At 38.2% G+C, this 19,019-nt stretch overlaps 1 protein-coding gene across 1 annotated transcript in view; it reads right to left on the bottom strand.

Annotated features, from left to right (window-relative positions):
• Nucleotides 1-19,019, bottom strand: part of rbms1.S (RNA binding motif, single stranded interacting protein 1 S homeolog) — a gene marked incomplete at its 5' end in the record, with an annotated part of 103,667 nt that overhangs the window by 64,393 nt on the left and 20,255 nt on the right. The window contains 1 exon segment of the mRNA NM_001086938.1: nt 1,641-1,819. Within this exon segment, the coding sequence (NP_001080407.1) occupies nt 1,641-1,795 (155 nt within the window).

Raw genomic sequence — 19,019 nt, forward strand, 5'->3', positions numbered from 1 at the left:
GAAAGAAAACATGGAAACTCTCCCACTTAGACAAGCAGATATTCACATACAGCACTGCGGCTTCTTACCACCAAAAGTCAGGTTTCCGCTGCGTAACAGAGCAGGTAAACATGTGGAATATTCTACTAATGTCTTTAAAAATAGAGCTAATTATGCAGCAGTACAGGAGTGGGCTGACCAGTAAATTGCCACATACATACATACATACATACATACATACATACATACATACAGGGGGTTATTTATTAAAGTCCGATTTTTTCTGATTGTACATTTAAAGAGGAAAGACACCTTTTTTTTTAAAAAAAACTCAAATTCTTCATGGTGTTAAAAGTCCGAATAAAAAAAGTACTCCAACTCAGACCTGCCAAGTTCATGTAGAAGTCAATGGCAGATGTCCTGAAGATATCCGGATTTGCGATGGGTTTATGAAAAAGTTGTGGGTTTTGGGCATCAAATCCGAAAATGTCAGTTTTTTTCCCACAAAAAAAATATTCAGGAAAATTTATTGATAAATAGGGGGAAAAAAATCTGTGCGGATTTGGTCAGAGAAGTTTTTAGAAAATTGTGAGAACTTTTCGGACTTACAAACTTATAAATAACCCCCACAATGTACATAAGGCAGGGTCATTTAACATTTTTTGTAACCAAATGCTGTATCCAATTAGACTAAGAGGAGAAAAAATTTGGCAATATGACCAGTCCCTGCATCAACTGTGCACTAAGATCTAATTTCAAAATGGCTAAATAGACAATAATGTTTTTGAATAGACTGAACGTATCCGCAAATACTTCAGGTTATACAATTATTATAAAAAGTGTTTATTCACCTTAAAATAGAATTAACCCCTTTTATATTATTAGGAATCCCCACAGAAGCCTTCCTCCCCAATAATCTCTCAGATAGCATTACACACACACCCAACAGGGCCCTACCACCCTGTAGCAGATAATAAAAGGCAGAGTAAAGCAGGCCATAGACTTGATAGATTTGATTGTAAGAATCTCAGTTTTGTGCGGATTTCGGACCGTGTGTGGAGTGTCCCGACATTTTTCGTGAGATGGTGATCAGTCGTTCAGTGGATCGGACAGGTTAGAAAATTTCTGTTGGCTATCGATAATGTCTCACTATGTATTGCCAATCTGACGATATCAGTGGGTCAGTTACCAGCTTTTGTTGGACATAACTCTCGTCTGCTTGCTGTCAGGGGCATAACATGGTCTGATCTGTTCTTTTAATACTTTATTTGATCTGAATTGTTAGTGGCAGTTCGGGAGATGGCACTGAATGATCGAAGGTCCGATATGAAGGTAAATCTGCACGTCAATGGCCATCTTAAGACAGTGAAGCATGTGCAATTGACGTTAAGACTAGATTAGCTTAAATTGTGTATGCTCCTAGTTAGTGAATACTGCCAGAGAGCCAGTGAGAGAAAGTGGAGTGGAAAGAGATGGTAGCCACCAACCCAGCTGTGCTACCCTGCCTTTTATCTTGAGGTCATAATGGCCAGTTTTGCTTCTTAAAATTTCCCACTCCAGCTCTATTCAAAATCTCAGTTGCCACAAATGCTCATTGGGATGTTCCTGCCAAGAATGTCATTAAGATAAAGGGATAAAATAGATAATAACGGAACACTTACGGCTGGCAGAGTTTCACCAGGTCCAGGTCTGTCGTGTTCGGACTAAGTCCTCGTATGTAAAGGTTTGTTTTGCTTAACTGATCCCATCCAGAGCTGCTACTACTGCTGCTGCTGTTGTTGTTATTACCAGTCATGCTGGGGCTTGGAGGAGCCATGGGGTGAGCAGGCACAATGGGTTGCTGAAAGGCAAACACAAAATAAATATAACTAAAAATACATCAACAATTACAACTCGGTGCAACTGTATATTACTTGCCCTTATATGTATGCACTAGAGACAAGCCTGTAAAAGCTATGGCCCACTAGTCATCTTGTAAGATCAAGTATATTAATTTGGTCTAGGGACGGTTTGATAGCACATATGCTAGCGCTGAATTTCTTTTGCCAATGGCTGACACCAAATGGAAGGTTGCCCCAGTCTGATGCAACTTGTCCATTACAAATCAAATAATAGATGGATTAGGTAAGTGCTATCTCGAAGAACGATGGTCAGTATGGTTGAAAAATTTCCAAGCTGCTCAACAATGCTGCTAAGTGTAATTTCCAAGAAAACCGAATAATGTTGTGTGATCCCCCACTGCTTTCAAGAGGAAGCTGCCGTGTCCCATGCCTCAGCTTAGTAGCCTCATTAACACTAGAAAACTATTGCTTTAGTTGTATGGGCAATATCTTTGCTAAGGCAAGCTATACAGCGGCTCCCATTTGTATGTATACATTAAAATATACAGAGGACTCTCTATGCTTGCTTTTTTTACAATAAAAAGAAATTAAAGATACTCTGCTTGTACTTGATTTATATTTTGATTTTATATTTGAATTAAATAGATAAAAAAAACACACAGTCATACCAATACAAATCAATGACATGATTACGATCCAGAGCTATAAAGAGCTTGTATTTTCCATTTATACAGATATTGTATAAATGTGTCACATGCTCCCAGCAAATGTGAGTTAAAAGCTTCACTAATGAGACTTGGTCCCCAGGGAATGATACTAATGTTACCCAGGCTTTTTTCCCATTATGACACATATTACAAAACCCAGTTATATTCTTATAAAAAATGCAGAAACTGTGCTATAAACTGTGACCAGCACTCCCTAAGGAGCAATGGTTTGGGCCATTCCCGCTAAGTTCTGACCTATCCTGGAACATTAGTGGTGTGACTGACTTCAGAAGAAGTTACTCTGGGTGTAGTCACATAACATCACGTGAGTCACAGGGCAAGGGGGAGGCCAGAATGTGTCTGGTCATTACAGTCAGCTCTCCAGAACCTGGATAAATGGCAAAAGGCCAAGTGTTTGTTAGTCAGATCCTCGTCAGTCTCTGGAACATACTCAGTCTCTGGAACAGATTCGGAGACAGTGATACGCAACTGGTCTTAATTTTTTTATGGCTTTTGAATTATTTAGCTTTTTATTCACTAGCTCTACAATATCCAGTTAGTTGCCAATTTAGCTTAGCAATCAGGCAGTGGTTTAAATGAAAGGGTGGATGATACATAGAAGAGGGCCCAAAGAAAAGGATAATTAACAAAAAGTATCAATAACAATAAAAATTGTAGCCTCAGAGAACAGCCCCAGAAAATAGGATCAGTGATCCTCATTCCAAGGATGGAAAGAGGAAAAAAAGGGAAAAATGTAAAAATGGTAAAAGACAGGACTATGGCATCCTGTAACATACAAAGTGGACCTGTCACCCAGACATAAAAATCTGTATAATAAAAGTGCTTTTCAAATTAAACATGAAATCCAAAGACTAACTGGTGAGTCGATTTATGCATCCACTTAAATTAACGGTACTCTGTATATACCTTATGTGACCTATGTATGATTGTCTTACCTTGTATTATTGTTGCCATGTACTCCTGACTGCTACAGTGTACCGAATTGTACTGGAACTATGTGTCACTACTTTGAGATGGATGTAATTGTATCTGAATGTTGCTCGAATAAAAAAATGTTTAAAAAAAAAAAACATGAAATCCAAATTCATTTTTTTTTTTTATTATTAAAGCGTTCATAGCTGTTGTAAACTCATTTAAAAATCTCAGCTGTCAAATATTGCCTGCACCTCCTCTATGCCTTAGGCATAGAGTCGGGGGAGGCAATTAATTTCACTTTCCATCCAGCACTTCCTAGATGTCACTGCTCTCCCCACATTCCCCTCTTTCTTTACCATTTAATTGTGTAACCAGTGCATGGGGATGGACATCTGTTCCCCATTCTGGTGCACAAACACGATTTTGAGCTGATGTAAAAGGCTTGCCTTAATAACACTGTCCACAAAATGGCTCCTGCCTGCTTGCTATAATTATGAATTCCCAGACCGAAGGAAACAATATTCAAATAATTTTATAGTATAATTAAAAATGATTTTGCTTGACAAATGTGATAAAATATGATTTGTAATAATTTTTTTTGGGTGACAGGTCCCCTTTAATGGCGAACACTACCCTCTAGAGCTAATATATGAGCTAAGTAGACTGACCGGTATAAGATGAATTATTGGGGCTGCCCACACACACTGAACACACTGAGATGTTAGCCAATGGGACAAATGAACTGTCCCAGGTATCACAGAAGTCTGCTTGTCAAGGACAATGAATTTGAATTCTTCCACAAGAAAAAAAATCCTTGCAAGTGGCAGCCATGCTGTTCTGTGATGAAGAAATGTTACTTAAAAGGACTCCTATGTCACCATGTCAAGCATTTCCATTCTGCTGCATTCCCATTCTGCTGCATTCCCACAGCCTTATTCACATTTCAGTCACTTCCATCCATCAATAAAAAAAAGCATGCACAGTACCCATATTGTGAACGGAACACGTATACCAAGATGCGAAAGAGAAATCTGCCCTTTAGCAAATGTGCCATTTAGTCTGCCAGCAATATTTTATAGGATTTGTGTCAGTGATACATTACTGGCCCTGTTACTAAATGCATAAAATACACTTTAGTCAGGCACCATTTATTGTTATCAGCCAGACAAAATGGCATACAGAGAATGTACCTTCAGTTATATCAGATAGTCGTATGCTGCACTATATACACTTAGGGGGTTATTTATCAAGCTTCGAATATGCGAAATCTGAAAATTTCCAATTTTTCAGACCAAAAAAAAATCCAATTTTTTTCGGGATTTGGCCTGATGGTCTGAAAAATCCAAATCTGAAAATATCTCAAATCTCTCGGAGTCCTGTATAAGTCAATTGGGAGGTCCCAGTATCTGCGCTGCTGTCCGTACCGATATCCGATAATATCGGATATGATTAGAAAATCCTGTCAGATCGTGACCGCATCTTTTCGTTGATGTGGTCCTGCAATTCACAGATAATCACCCTGTATTATAGACTCCTGTTAACATAACATTCACAACAAAAGATAAATAAAGGGAAGGGGTTATATACTGTAATCAAATTATCAAAGAAGCAAACATGGAGTATCTTCAATTACCTTGTTTAGCTCAAGAAAAAACAAAAATGATTTTTTTTGTGATTAAAACATTAGCTAAAAGTAGATCTCAGCACAAGTGCTATTCATTTAACCCGTGTTGAACAAGTGGGTGTACTGCCCCTTTAAGGGGATAAACTGGCAAATGTATTAAGAGAATGAGGATCATGACATCTGCAGATGGGAGCGATGGGCCTTGGTAGAAATATATCCAAGGACTGTGGAACAGGGAGCCTTGTGGTTTCTCATTACATCACAAACACAGAATTGTGCAGCTATGGAAACAAAAATTGTGTACAGTGTACAATGGGAACGGATATAAGTTATTCTACATAATTGCTCACAGGGAGACAGACCACAAAGCCAAAACTCTTCTAATCACAGCAGGCACCTTTTTTATTTGTAAATATTCCCTTTAGGAAAATAGTAAAATAAATTCCATGAAAAAAACACTGGGTATACCTTCAAAAGTCCATATGTACAGACTATACAGAAAGGAAAATAAATACTAAATATTATATATATATTGCACAGTGTGCCAGCCATTGATCTTGTAAAACGAGTCCCTATAAACGCATATTTAATTTTAGCTTTATTTTGTATATATCAATGTAGAATTATTTTGCTTTGTTCCCCCTAGCTATTATGTTACTAACTAAGCTAGCATTGTCTCAGTCTGGCTGGCCATCATAGTCTCACACTGCCCCACAGCCCTCCTAATGTGATATAATTCTGCTACATGAAACTAGCATAGGTCTTGTAGCCCAGTGGCAGTGACATTAGGACATTGGCAAGGCTTATATAAGGCTGCAACCTGTCTGCAGTTATACTGTATGATATAAAAGGCTATGGGCAATGAAGATAACAATGGAATAATGATGGAAATATGTAAGAATGCGGTTCTGAAGACAGAGCTTGTACTCTTTATACCAACACAGTGCTACATAATAGATTTCTAGAACGCCCAAGGACACCATAGACTTCTTTGTATGAAATCATTACTTCCATAGTATTTAGCCAGCAAATATTTGGTGTACTGGACAGCTGGAAAAACTGGACAGCACTGGTGAAAATGAAGGTTGCAGCCACCACTTGCAAAATTGAACCCTTTTCTAATTCACAAAGGGTTGTTGAACAGCTATTTCATAGTCTTCAGCTGTTGGTGTGGGGGATAGTAACGATAGTTCAATAACATCAAGTGGGCCTCATGTTGCTGTGCAGAATGTTTTAGCTAAGCAATATGACAGCTCCCATTTACGTAAGTAGATGAAATCGATGTTCTTTGCATGCAAAAAGCTTACAGACTGGGTATATTTTCACTTCAAAGCATAACAGCTCTACCCTTAATTATAAGTGTGAGACTCCGGGCCATAAACACATGACTTGAAACCATAAGCAACCATTTATCATCTTCATTGGTCAAATCCATGCATAACTGAGCACTCACACTCAGCCAAAGCCAAAATGCAAATTTATAGTTTGGGGGGATTAAAGGAGTCATCTGAAAGGCACATTTGCTTTCCCCAAAACCTTGCACGGATCTGTCCTAGACATCAGCCATCAATGTCATCATCTTAAATACTCATAAGTGAAAGCACATGCTGTAACGTGGATTCCCTTCCAAAGAGAAGGAACCCCAATTCCTGCTAATGGTGTTGGAAGGCTGAAAAATGGAAATGGAAAAACATTTGTGTGTTTGTTGAAGGGTCAGGGCACACGCTCAGATTTGCCCGGCGACAAATCTCCTCTTCTTCATGGTGACTAATCTCCCCCAACTGCCTCCCCGCCGGGTAAAATGTAAATCCCAGGTGGGATGGCACGTGGAGCGATTTGTTTTCCGTAGACGCCTGAAGTTGCCTCACAAGGAAACTTCTGCGACTTCGGAAAACAAAGTGCTCCGAGTGCTGCACCACTTGTCCAGAGAATTGAACATCAAGACCAAATCCCAAACTGAATCCTGTATTTGCTGCATCCATAATAAAGTGAGCATATATCCTGTGTGTAGGGTATTCTTTGCCTTTAAAAATGTGCATGCCTAGAGCCAAAACAGATAATAAAGTAGCAACAGTAGTTGGCACGTTTTGTCTCGGACTGCGCACTACAATGGATTGTCTTACAGAAAGCTCAGTCTTGGCTACAACACCAAATGATTGGGAACAGTTACACAACTCTAACAAGTTTTTATTTCCATCCATTCATTCGGTAATAAAAAGAGCTCCATTACAAAAAGGGGATTATGGGCGCTGCATGACGAGCCCTGAGGGTTGACACTGCCGTCAGTGGTGCTTTCATATTTAGGAGCTGTACATGTGTAATAAAGATCAGTACAGCTATTATGGGAACCTTTGCAAAGAATCAGTGACAAAGCAGAAAGGCACCACATGCTATTCTCTGCAGCCCCATGCAGGATTCATTGTGGGTCTGTATTACAGAATGATGTTACAGTTGGTGGGAGAGTACTGTTCATTCAGCTTATTTAGCCAAGTCATCAGTAGTGATGGGCGAATTTATTCGGCAGGCGTGAATTTGCGGTGAATTTCCAAGTTTCGTCATTTTTTTTGACGACGGCAACAATTAATTTATGCCCATTGACTTTAATGTGTGTCAGAATTGTTGCTGGCGTCAGAATTGTCGCTGGCGTCGGAATTGTTGTCGGCGTCAAAAAAAATTTGCCGTTTATTTGTGAATTTTTTGTCAAATCGAAACCGGAGAAATTCGATCATCACTAGTCATCAGTGTGAAGTATTTTAGCAATCCATACCTTCCAACATTTCAAAAACAGAAACAGGGACAAAAAATGGTTAAAATTTGCTTATCTTGTATAGTTACAAATGTATCTAAGTGTAGGCACTCAGTATTCTGGGTTCTCTGCCAAGAGCCTCTTACTTAATTACATTTCTGAAACGCCTGCACTGAACAGCCAGAAAAAGAAACAAAGAGAAACTCTGAACATTTCACTAACTATCCGGGACTGTGGGCTAAACTGTCAAAATTGTGACTGTCCCGCGATAGTCTTGATTTTATTGTATAGAATGACTTTCTGGATTATACTTGGTTCTGGGATGTGGAAAGCACATATACTAGAAAGATATGGTGCCTATAGTAGCAGCAGGGATAATAGTCTCTGTGAAGGGACTATGGCTGTGGGATAGCAGGTATAGTAGGGAGGGATGGGACCTATAGAAGTAGTGGGGATAATAGGCTTTGAGAATGGACTGTGGCTGTGGGATAGCAGGTATAGTAGGGAGAGATGGTGCCTATAGTAGCAGTGGGATAATAGTCTCTGGGAAGGGACTGTGGCTGTGGGATAGCAGGTATAGTAGGGAGAGATGGTGCCTATAGTAATAATGGGATAATAGTCTCTGGAAAGGGACTGTGGCTGTGGGATAGCAGGTATAGTAGGGAGAGATGGTGCCTATAGTAGCAGTGGGATAATATTCTCTGGGAAGGGAGTGTGACTGTGGGATAGCAGGTATAGTAGGGAGAGATTGTTCCTATAGTAGCAGTGGGGATAATAGTCTCTGGGAAGGGACTGTGGCTGTGGGATAGCAGGTATAGTAGGGAGAGATGGTTCCTATAGTAGTAGTGCAGATAATAGTCTCTGGGAAGGGACTGTGACTGTGGGATAGCAAGTATAGAAGGGAGAGATGGTGCCTATTGTAGCAGTTAAGATAATAGGATAGGAGTGTGGCAGTGGGATAGCAGGTAAAGTAGAAGAGATGTGTTAAAAACAATTTTGGATTACAAGTGACTGAATGTTGTTAATATTTTATGTATACTGCAATGTGCAATGGGTTTACCAGTTTTTAACAGTATTGAATGTTTTTTATGAGTAAATGGTGGCTTTAATGTTGTATTGATCACTTCCTAAACAACATTCTATAGAGTCCTTTCATACATCTTCGAAATACTAAAGATTTAACACTAGTTTAAAACCATTTATAAGTTTACGGTTTACTTTTTTGGCACAGTATAAAGTAAAAAGATAAAGGAAATCTGTTAACTGCCTTTGACACCAAAACGAATGTAAAACTTTTTAAGAGAATCAAATTAAAGATCATTGGATGTAGAAACTGGAAATGTGACCTGTTCTTCAATTTTCACTATAATGAGACACCATAGATAACAACTTGCCTAGGCAACTGCAGAACATCTTGGGAAGTGTACATTTGAGTCACTGGAAAGCTTTAGGAAGCAACACCCATTTTGTGGGCAAAGCTTAAGAGGCAAGCTAGTGATTCACAGTCAGCAACCCCAAGATTCCTTGCAATGGCGGCATCCTCTAATTACTATGAGTCACCTCCAATTTTCCACCTATAATATTTTAATAGATTTCCAGCCTCTATTTATGTGACAAGGAACTGAGGTCCATTGATGATATCTAAAGAAAAAAAATAATTTGCCTAGAGTAAAAGAGGTTCCAACCAGCCTGTGCAGACCACAGAGGTCAGATCTTGAGCTGTGCAGTACTGACCAGGTTAAGAGCCTAACACAAAAAAAGTATTTATGGACCAAATATGTAACTGAAGGATAGAAGTGCATCATATTTTGAAACACATTCAAGTTTTTGAATTTATGACTGGATGCACAATGTGACTCTATAAGCTTAGAATTCCCCTGTGAGCCCTGGCTTTAGAAACAATCGCTAATGTAATTATGCCTGTAGCAATTTTTATTAAGAGGCGGGCAAATAAAAAAATTCAAGTAGAACGGATTGTGTTCTTTAAAAGAAATACGATATGCAAGCATAAACAATATCCTTAAAGTGCAACTTATATATATAACTAAGGTCTACCTCTCATGTATTCTCCCACAAGGTCAAACTGCTGTATTGTTAAATTTCCCAATTGTTATACCACGATTGTTATTGAGTCAATGAGTTTAAATGGATTGTGTTTTCAATGGTGGATTATGGATTCTATCTCTATATAGAAATACAGACCTGTTGAGAAGTAATGTTGTGACCAAACTGACCATATTGCTTGTATGCCATGTTGCCTCTGAAACATTAAGGTTTTTTTTTACTAAGATCTGAAAATTTCTGGTATTTTTTATTTGTTTGTTTTTTTTATTTGTTTTTTTAACCACTTTGACCAAACTCCCATCCACATTTTTACCTCATCAATCAACAAATTAACTTGACAAAATCTGTATTGCGCGATTTTTCATATTTGATTCCCGAAAACAAAGTTTTTCCAAATTCTCATATGAAACCCAGCACAGATCATATTTTCCAATTGTAGAAGGGACATCTGCCTTTGACATCTACATGACCTCGGCAGGTTTGAGATGGAGTACATTTTTATTTGGACTTTTAGCAGCCTCGCGGTTTAATAAATCACAAAAAAAAATCAAGGTTTTTTTTCTGAAAAAATTGTGTTTTCCCCTTTAAAACCCCAACCAGAAAAATTGGACTAATAAATAATAAAAGCCCCCAAGACTTAAGGTACTAGTACATTTTGACCCAGGGGGAAAAAAAAGTCAACGGGCCAACAATAGAGAATTTCATGCAATTTTCAGACAAGAGTTGTGTTTAAATAACATTGCTGTTCACAAGATTCCATTTGACTTAAATAGGAGATGAGCTGATTAAATCTTTTTCCCCATGGTCAACCCTAAAGACGTGCTTCTAAATCTATGATAAATGATTTTTAGGTCCCCAAACGAGAGTACTCTAACCCTTTTTGGGCCGCAGACAGAAAGGCTAATTCATAATGATCCAAACATTTTGCCCCTCATCCTACAATTGGATCACAATGGGGGCCATCAGTGATTCATATAAAACATGCTAATATGGTCTTTGCTTGTCAAGATTTTAAAACATGTCCAATATATGCCCAATATTCTGGCAGATATTTCTTTGGCAGGGTGTTGGAGGAGTCGATAAGCTGGCAACCCGGGTTGAAGGATCTAAGACTGAGATAGTGCATAACTCTTTGAGCTTTTGATTAATGGGCAATTTAGTAATATCTTCCTATAACTCTAACCTTGTTACAAACTAATGGGGGCCTTGAAAAACCATTTGTCCTGGGGAGCTTGATATCAAGAGAATCCAACAGCCATTGCAGTATAAGAAGTAATGTCATTATCTGCTATAAATCATAAAGTGCTGGAGAACTACTGGAAGCATTCATTTGGCTAAACTACTCCTTCTGTTGTGTGAAAAGCCAATAAAAGACACTTACAGATGCTTAAGATATTTGAAATTACACACATTCTTTCATAGCTAGTAAGCAATTATCCTCTGTATAGGGAGAACTTTTGTGCACTCGGTGCATCTACTATGGAACTTCCCGCATCATTCAATTGAAATCTGGTGTAGGGAAAAATACTATTTCCTTGGGAACACCAATGCATCAGGTATGAAATTGCTTGGAGTGGATACACAGATGGGACACACCGGCAGAATCTCTTTGTATTGCAAAGGTTCATCTCCACAATCTGCACCATAACACTGGAGAAAGTGATATGCGTTCAGAAGTGTGACTTATGTAAGTGCAAAAACTAAGTTTTAAAACCTTTTTAAAAATAAAGGCAAATTACATCATGGGTGCTGTCCCTGCTTTTTAATGTTTCTGCAGAAAAAGAAATACCCTGGAGGTGATAATGATTTTGAAAGGAAAATATTTTGAGGGTTTACTTTTCCTCTAATCTTGAAAAGTTTGTTTGTTTTGCAATTTTTAACTCTTTGATACAGCTCTGGAAGTGGTGTGCATGTAGATGTTTAGGGGCAGCCTTTGGGCAACCCATGTGCCAGCACTTACATAGTAGGCAAAGCCACTTACTACTTAGTGCAAAAAATGCAGTTGGGACATAGGTGCCAGTTTTCTTTATCCCTTCTAAAATTGGATTAACTCTGCCCTGTAGTGTGACTCTGCATGACTTTTAGACTTCAAGCTAAGCAATTCCCGGTGAGGAAGCTGTCATTTCCTATGGCTAGCCCAAGCAGGAAGTATGAAACATAAAGACAGATCACTCGGCCTCCTATGAAAAAAAAAAAAAAATCAAAGCTTAACATACAGGGCTGTGTTTATATTCTAGTACACAATAGAGCAGTTTCTATGCAACATCCCAGATGTTACAATAACACTTTGTAGGGATGGTAAGTTTTGACTGCAAGGTATTGGGGGTGCCAGGAGTTGCAATTCCCCAATATAAATACTATAATTATCATGCACATAAATAGAGAAACAAATCAGAATCAACATGATGTGCAACATCAATATTGAAAGAATGGTAACAAAGGGTTCTGATGTACATTATATAAAGAACTCAAACTATTGGTCAAAGGCTGCTATGGGATGCTGGGACTCATACAGACTACATACTACAATAGCTGAATGCTTACTGGGACCTTCTCCCACACTGTACTGTTTGCAAACAGTTCAACTATCTATTCTACTAAACGTTTTGCTGGAGTCTTGGGACGAGGTCGATTCATTCTCCCTTTAGATAAGGCAGCAGCGGGCCATTAGGATTACAAACTCATTGATGTGTGGGCCATGCCCCCGCAATGCTATTTAGCCTTCGAGTATACAATGGACAAAGGACAAATGACAACTTGTTTAAAGGTTCACAACGATCAATGAGCAAGATCAAACACTGAGCTGGCAAAAAAATCAATTAGACCGAGAGCAAAAGTACATTTCATCTGGCAGCAATATTCTGTATTTCAGTGGGGTGAACGTTTGTAATGCAAAGAAAAAATTATTTTAGCTGTTATTAGTATTTGAAGAAGAGGATTTTGAACTTTTCCATGCAAATCCCCTGTTAGGTCCAAACTTGGTCAGGTCCCCCTTAGCTCATAAGGATATAGGACAACATTACAACATCAGTACAGTAATAATTCCAAGGATATCCAGATCATTGAATCAATTATCACTCCAAACCTCACCTCAATTGACATTTAAGCTGGGCTTCTAAAAGCAACTAGGGGACCAAAGTCATTCTTCCCAAATCTCACACAACAGACCTTCAGGCTAAGCCTCCACTGATAGAAGCCCAGCATAGGGGGCCAGATTCACAGTTTATAAATGAGAAATTAATCTTAGAATGACTACGGTATATTGTGAGAGAACAGAATATCAGATCATTTGCATATTATGGTAGGAAGGAGGAAGCCATTTTTGTTAAATTTGTAATATCCCGTAGTTACTGCAGTAAATACAAAGCCTTCTGACCATGAACTAGAAAAGACCAATTAAAACTGCTTGGCAGAGCCTGCTGTGCAATAGCACATACATTACAGGCCCTAGTCCGATAATAACAATTCGTGGAAATATCCGGATATTGTTTCCTGCTCCTCTCCCCCTACAAGTACTAAATATTAAGGTGCCCTTTACTCTGCTTTAATGAATGTGAAACATGACATTTCTTAAAGGTGAATAAAAACACGTTTTCTCATATGCTGCAAAGCTGCCTTGGAAATGCATAAATATATTCGACAGCACAGTACTAAAGAGTAGCCTACAGTCTGTGGCCATCGTGATTTGGAAGGAATGTTTGGATCATTTCAACCCAAAATGTACAACAGATGATTATGCAAACTCATTAGATTACAGCTGGTCTTGTCTATGCCTACAGTTAGGGGCAGATTTATCAGGGTTGAATAGTAAATTAGAATTTGAGTGTCAAAATTCACACATTAAAATTTTAATCCACCTATTCAAATGGGAGATTTATCACACCTCAACTATGGAAACAGCCTTAATTCAAATATTCGCCACCTAAAACCTGCCGAGTTAATTTCCAAGTCATTGGCAGAGGTCCGCTGAGCCATTTGGAGATGTTAATAGCCTTCCTGGCATTAAAGTTTTTTTTCGGGAGAAAAACTTGATTTGTATGAATTGAATACGATTAATGTGTGTGATATAAAAGCTGCTTTTAACTTCACCGCTGCCTGAGTGTCCGTGGAGTGAGTGCCATATTCGAATGAATTTGTTTATGTCTTAAGCTGGCCATAGATGCAATGATCCGATCGTACGAATCGTGGATTCGTACGATTTTCGGACCGTGTGTGGAGAGTGCGGTCATTTTTCGTCCGGCGGATATCGGCTGATCTGTTATTTTACTACTTTATTGGTAAGACTTTGATCTGAATGGTTAGTGGAGGGTCGGGAGATGGGAAAGTCCGATCGTACGTTGATTCGTACGATCGGATCTTTGCGTCCATGGCCAGCTTAAGTAAGAGAGAATCCTGCCTATCAACATGGCCAAACTGCAAAAAAAAAAGTATGATTGCAGGCACTTTAATGACTTCTTATTATAAATAAGATTTTATACATATTTTTGTTAGTTAGTTGTTGCTTTTATGACTTTTTACTAAAAGACGATTAAAGACATATTTTTGTTAGTTGTTGCTTGAATTAAATAGTTTTAAAATTAAATTTCAATTAGGGGAAAACAGATTAACAGCTGTGCACAGTAAGCCAGAGACAAACTGCCCTAAGCTATCTTTCAGACATATGTAGAAAAGTGATTAGCCCTGCCTTTGGGGTGTGAGTCTGCGGTGGGGGAGGTGGAGAACAGAAAAAAAAGTGAAAGATCCCATAAGTTTGGAATGGTAAAGTGAATAAGAATTTAGAGAGGCTAATGTTATAATGTAGAAATTTTTATGCAATATTTACCATATTAAGAAATCCGCAAGTTCTTTGTAACTGGTTGAGTTAATGCATATTTATAGTCACTTTATTTTCAGCTCTACATTACAACTTATAATAGCTAGATGAGTGCAGCTTCCTGTTCTGTGGAATACAAAGTGAATCGGAAACAAAGGAAATTTTCATGTAGAATAATATTTTTTCCTTACTTTATTCAGACCGAATTAAATATGTTTGTTGTAAAGAGAAATTTTGGTTGGCTTGTGCATGGGGCCATCAGCCAACCAAAATGTTATTATACCTTTTCATCTGTTTAAAGGCTTGAGAAAAAAAAGTGCACATGACCAAATTGCACATGATTGCTACGGCTAAGGGCAGATGGGCAGATTCGGGGAGATTAAGTCGCCAGGCGACTAAATCTCCCTGAATCTGCCCCTACCCTTATAGGCAATGATCTGTGTCGGGGAGGCAGATAAATGATCATCTGGTGACCACTCTGTATTTGGACAGTATTAGTTTTAAAGATAAGGTAAGTAAGATATACAGTTAGTTAGGTATAACAAAGTAAAAAGCAATCTGTGAACATGTGTTGCTACCAAAGATTGTTTAGAACTAATGATGTGCCTACTTTTAATTACTATTGTCTACAAACAAATTCCACTGTATTGTTGTGGGAGAGGAACATTACTATACTGGTTTACAGTGACCTTCCCCAAACACCTTGAAGAATTTCTGGCTCCCAACCCAAAGGATAAGAACACCCAGTGGTGTAGTGGTACCATAAAGACTGTTTCGTTTATTTTCTTTCATTCTTTGTTTCTTTACTCATCTTTTCTGCTGCCCCCAGGTGCCTATTTTCTGCTGGTCACATGACTCACAGACACATTCCTCTAATTAAAAACAGTTTGTTCATGCTTAAAGGGGAATTAGCACTTTGTTTTTATGATCTCATTTGGTTTTGATTTGCCTTGAATAATGAAGTGTCATTTTCAGCTTCATAAATGTTGTCTTTTTTTGTTTGAATAAAATTCTAATTTCTTTTGTAAATTTTAAGGCTGATTGGTTTATTTCCATTTAATAAAATGGCTTTGCCGTTATACAATGGAACGATTCAAAGCATCACACACATTGTAAGCCCTTTTTGATTAAGTATAAATATTCCAGCGTGGGAATTTATTATTTGAGCTTTGTTTCATCTTTTATTGCTCTGGAACCTCACATGCAAATGTAATTTTATAGCATAAAAAGTACAACACTTGCCATAAACTGAATCTTTTATAAACCTGAAGCAAGCAATATATATATATATATATATATATATATATATATATATATATATATATATATATATATATATATATATATAGTAAAAATCTGAGTTGTGAGTATTTTATAAAACAATCAGAATTTACACATAGTGGCCTTTAATAAGTTCACTGAAATCAAAGGGAAAATCCAAGAATAGACAACTTGGGTAAACCAAGAGAGTAAACCCACGGAAGTATGCTATATCACTGGTTTTGAACATACAGTATGGGTTTGCGCTGCTTTTTACAATTCCTGTTACTGTCACCATTTTGTACAACACCCACACTTACAGCTAAAACTATACCTGCTATCTGACTGTTACAGTCCATTCCCAGAGACTATTATGCCATGGCTACTATAGGCCCGATCTCTCCCTACTATACCTGCTATCCCACAGCCACAGTCCCTTCCCAGAGACTATTATCCCACTGCTACTATAGTCACCATCTCTCCCTACTATACCTGCTATCCCACAGCCACAGTCAATTCCCGGAGACTATTATCCCACTGCTACTATAGACACCATAAGTCAATACAATACCCTGCTATCCCACAGTCACAGTCCTTTACTATAATCCCTACAACAATATTAGTTGCTTTATTAAGCTTCTTAAACTCATCCCAACCACAGCTAGTACTCTACTGGCCTCACAATTCGTGGGCTCCATATCACAATACTCTTATTTGTCCCCAGTAAAACCAAACACATAGGGCGTTAAATCTTCCAGTATCCTTAGGGCAGTGTCACAATCAGCCAACTGTGTGTGGGATTAGAAAAACACCAAATTTATAACAGGGCACAGAAGTTTAATATTTGTGGGTGCCTGGTTGCCATTTATATCTGGACATGCACTCCCCTGTAGAGTTTTCCAGCAGAACAAGTAAAGCGATGAAGGAGATGTCCTTCAGAGACAGCAGCATCTGGTTCTTTGGCAAGCTCCACTGTGTTGGTGTCACTGGGATTGTTGCTAGGTTTTTTTGTCATGGGGTTAGGCCACAGATGGGTTTTCTGGCTGACAACGTATCCGGGAAATGACTTCCTAGGCATTCAGCCTTTTTTCCAGAGGATGAAAATGTCAAGTTTTAGGGCAACTGCATACTGACAAAGTCACTGCTAAATACAGCACAGTGTTTGCAAGGAAACCAGTATATGTCTGAAATATTTGTAGTGTTTGTATCTATATAACCCTTGCATATATGAAACGGACAAATTTTTATTTAATTTTTCGGAGACAAGGAACCTGCATATATGTGTGCTTATTTGTAAGAGTGGGGGAAATTTTCTCTTTAATTTCTTTTGGTCACATATGCATAAATGATGTATTCAGAGAGATGGATAGGTCCAAGTACTAAATAATATGTGTTCACATGTCTGCACACAAGTATGTAGATTAGAGTTGGGGCAGCCATATTTGCACTAGTGAGCTAACCCCATCCAAAGAGTTTATTTAAACTCTACTTAAGCTGGCTATAGACAAAAAGATCAAGTTGTAGGAAACTAAGGTTTTTCCAATTTTGGACTGTGTGTGGATTAGCCCGACATTTTTTGTACCATGGCGATTAGTCATTTAGTCGAAGATTTAAAAGATTTCTGTTGGATAAAGAGAATATCCCTGCATGTATTGCCTATCTGACAATATCAATGGGTGACTTACTATTAGTCGAAAATAACCTTTATATAATTGCCAATTATCTTTCAATTCATGGCCAGAACATTGTCTGATTTGTTCTTTTTGCTACTTTATTTAATCTTAATGGTTAGTTGTAGGTCAGGAGATTGTAACGCATGATTGTTTGTCAGACATAGGATAAAATCTGCATGTCTATGGCCAGCTTTACATCTTCATGAAGATGGCCTTATATTCTATTGAAGACAATAGACAATCTATTGAGAGATGCCAAACATGCTATACACATAACAGCGCCAACCACATTGACTTGTGATTACAACAATCATGAAGCCTAAGGTACAGTTCAGTAATGTATATCAACCAATCAGCACTTAAGTGTGATCAGTCTATTTAAAGTCATATCATAAAAGCAAATCTAGGATTCGTTGCTATGGGTTATTGCACTTAGGCACTTTCTACCTATTTGAAATATTGGCATCAATTACTATTTTTACTGACCAGGTGGCAGCACTAGTCCTCATGCTGTTTAGGGTTGGCCAGCATAAAATATAATCCAGCAACTATACAATCTAATAAATGCAGATGATATTTTCTTTCATCTTTTATCAACCCTTGGGTCCAGAAGCTGGAGCCCAGAGTTGACAAAACACGCATTTTAAAAAATAATGATAATGGAAGAAAAGTTATTATGAATCTGGTTGTGTAATGGCAAGTGCCCATTAATGGATCTAATTTAATTAGCAAAAATTAACAAAACATGCAATTTCCACTTAAACCCTTTTTTTTGATTGTTTTGTTTTGCTAGTGGTGCCAGTTTCTGTTGGCTAAACTGGTGTATATGTAAATAATGGTGCAGCCGGCAATATCATCTGTCTGCAGCAAAGATACAAAGAGAGAAAAGCAAACTGTGAGACTAATTAGTGTAGAAGTACCAGTTACATTCTTCAAAAGCAGCACACTTCTAATTTGCCAACCAACACATTTTCCTACGGGACTGGGAGGACAGAACATTCTTTCCATATACAGACCAAATTCCAAGCTGAGGAAGAAACTCCCAACAGAACCGTCCTTTGCTATTCCCAGGACTATAGCTATGGGATGCTGGGAGTTTTAGACCCTCCCTGCTTGACAGCACCAGCATCTACCATAAACAGAATGATGCGGATGGAGCATGGACATTTTCTTACCGTGGTTCTCTCCAAGGTGACCACAGCAATGAAAAAAATTTATGGTACATGTGCCTTACAGAATAACAAAAGCCTCAAAAGGAATATAGCTAAAAATGTTGTATTTTTGATACTGAATTTACTGTATCAGCCCAGAGGGCTAGCAGCCCTAAAACAGTAATGATCCAGGTTTTAAAGTTGTCCATAGTAGCTCCCCATTGT

Source organism: Xenopus laevis, chromosome 9_10S (assembly GCF_017654675.1).
Source record: "Xenopus laevis strain J_2021 chromosome 9_10S, Xenopus_laevis_v10.1, whole genome shotgun sequence".
Classification (NCBI taxonomy): domain Eukaryota; kingdom Metazoa; phylum Chordata; class Amphibia; order Anura; family Pipidae; genus Xenopus; species Xenopus laevis.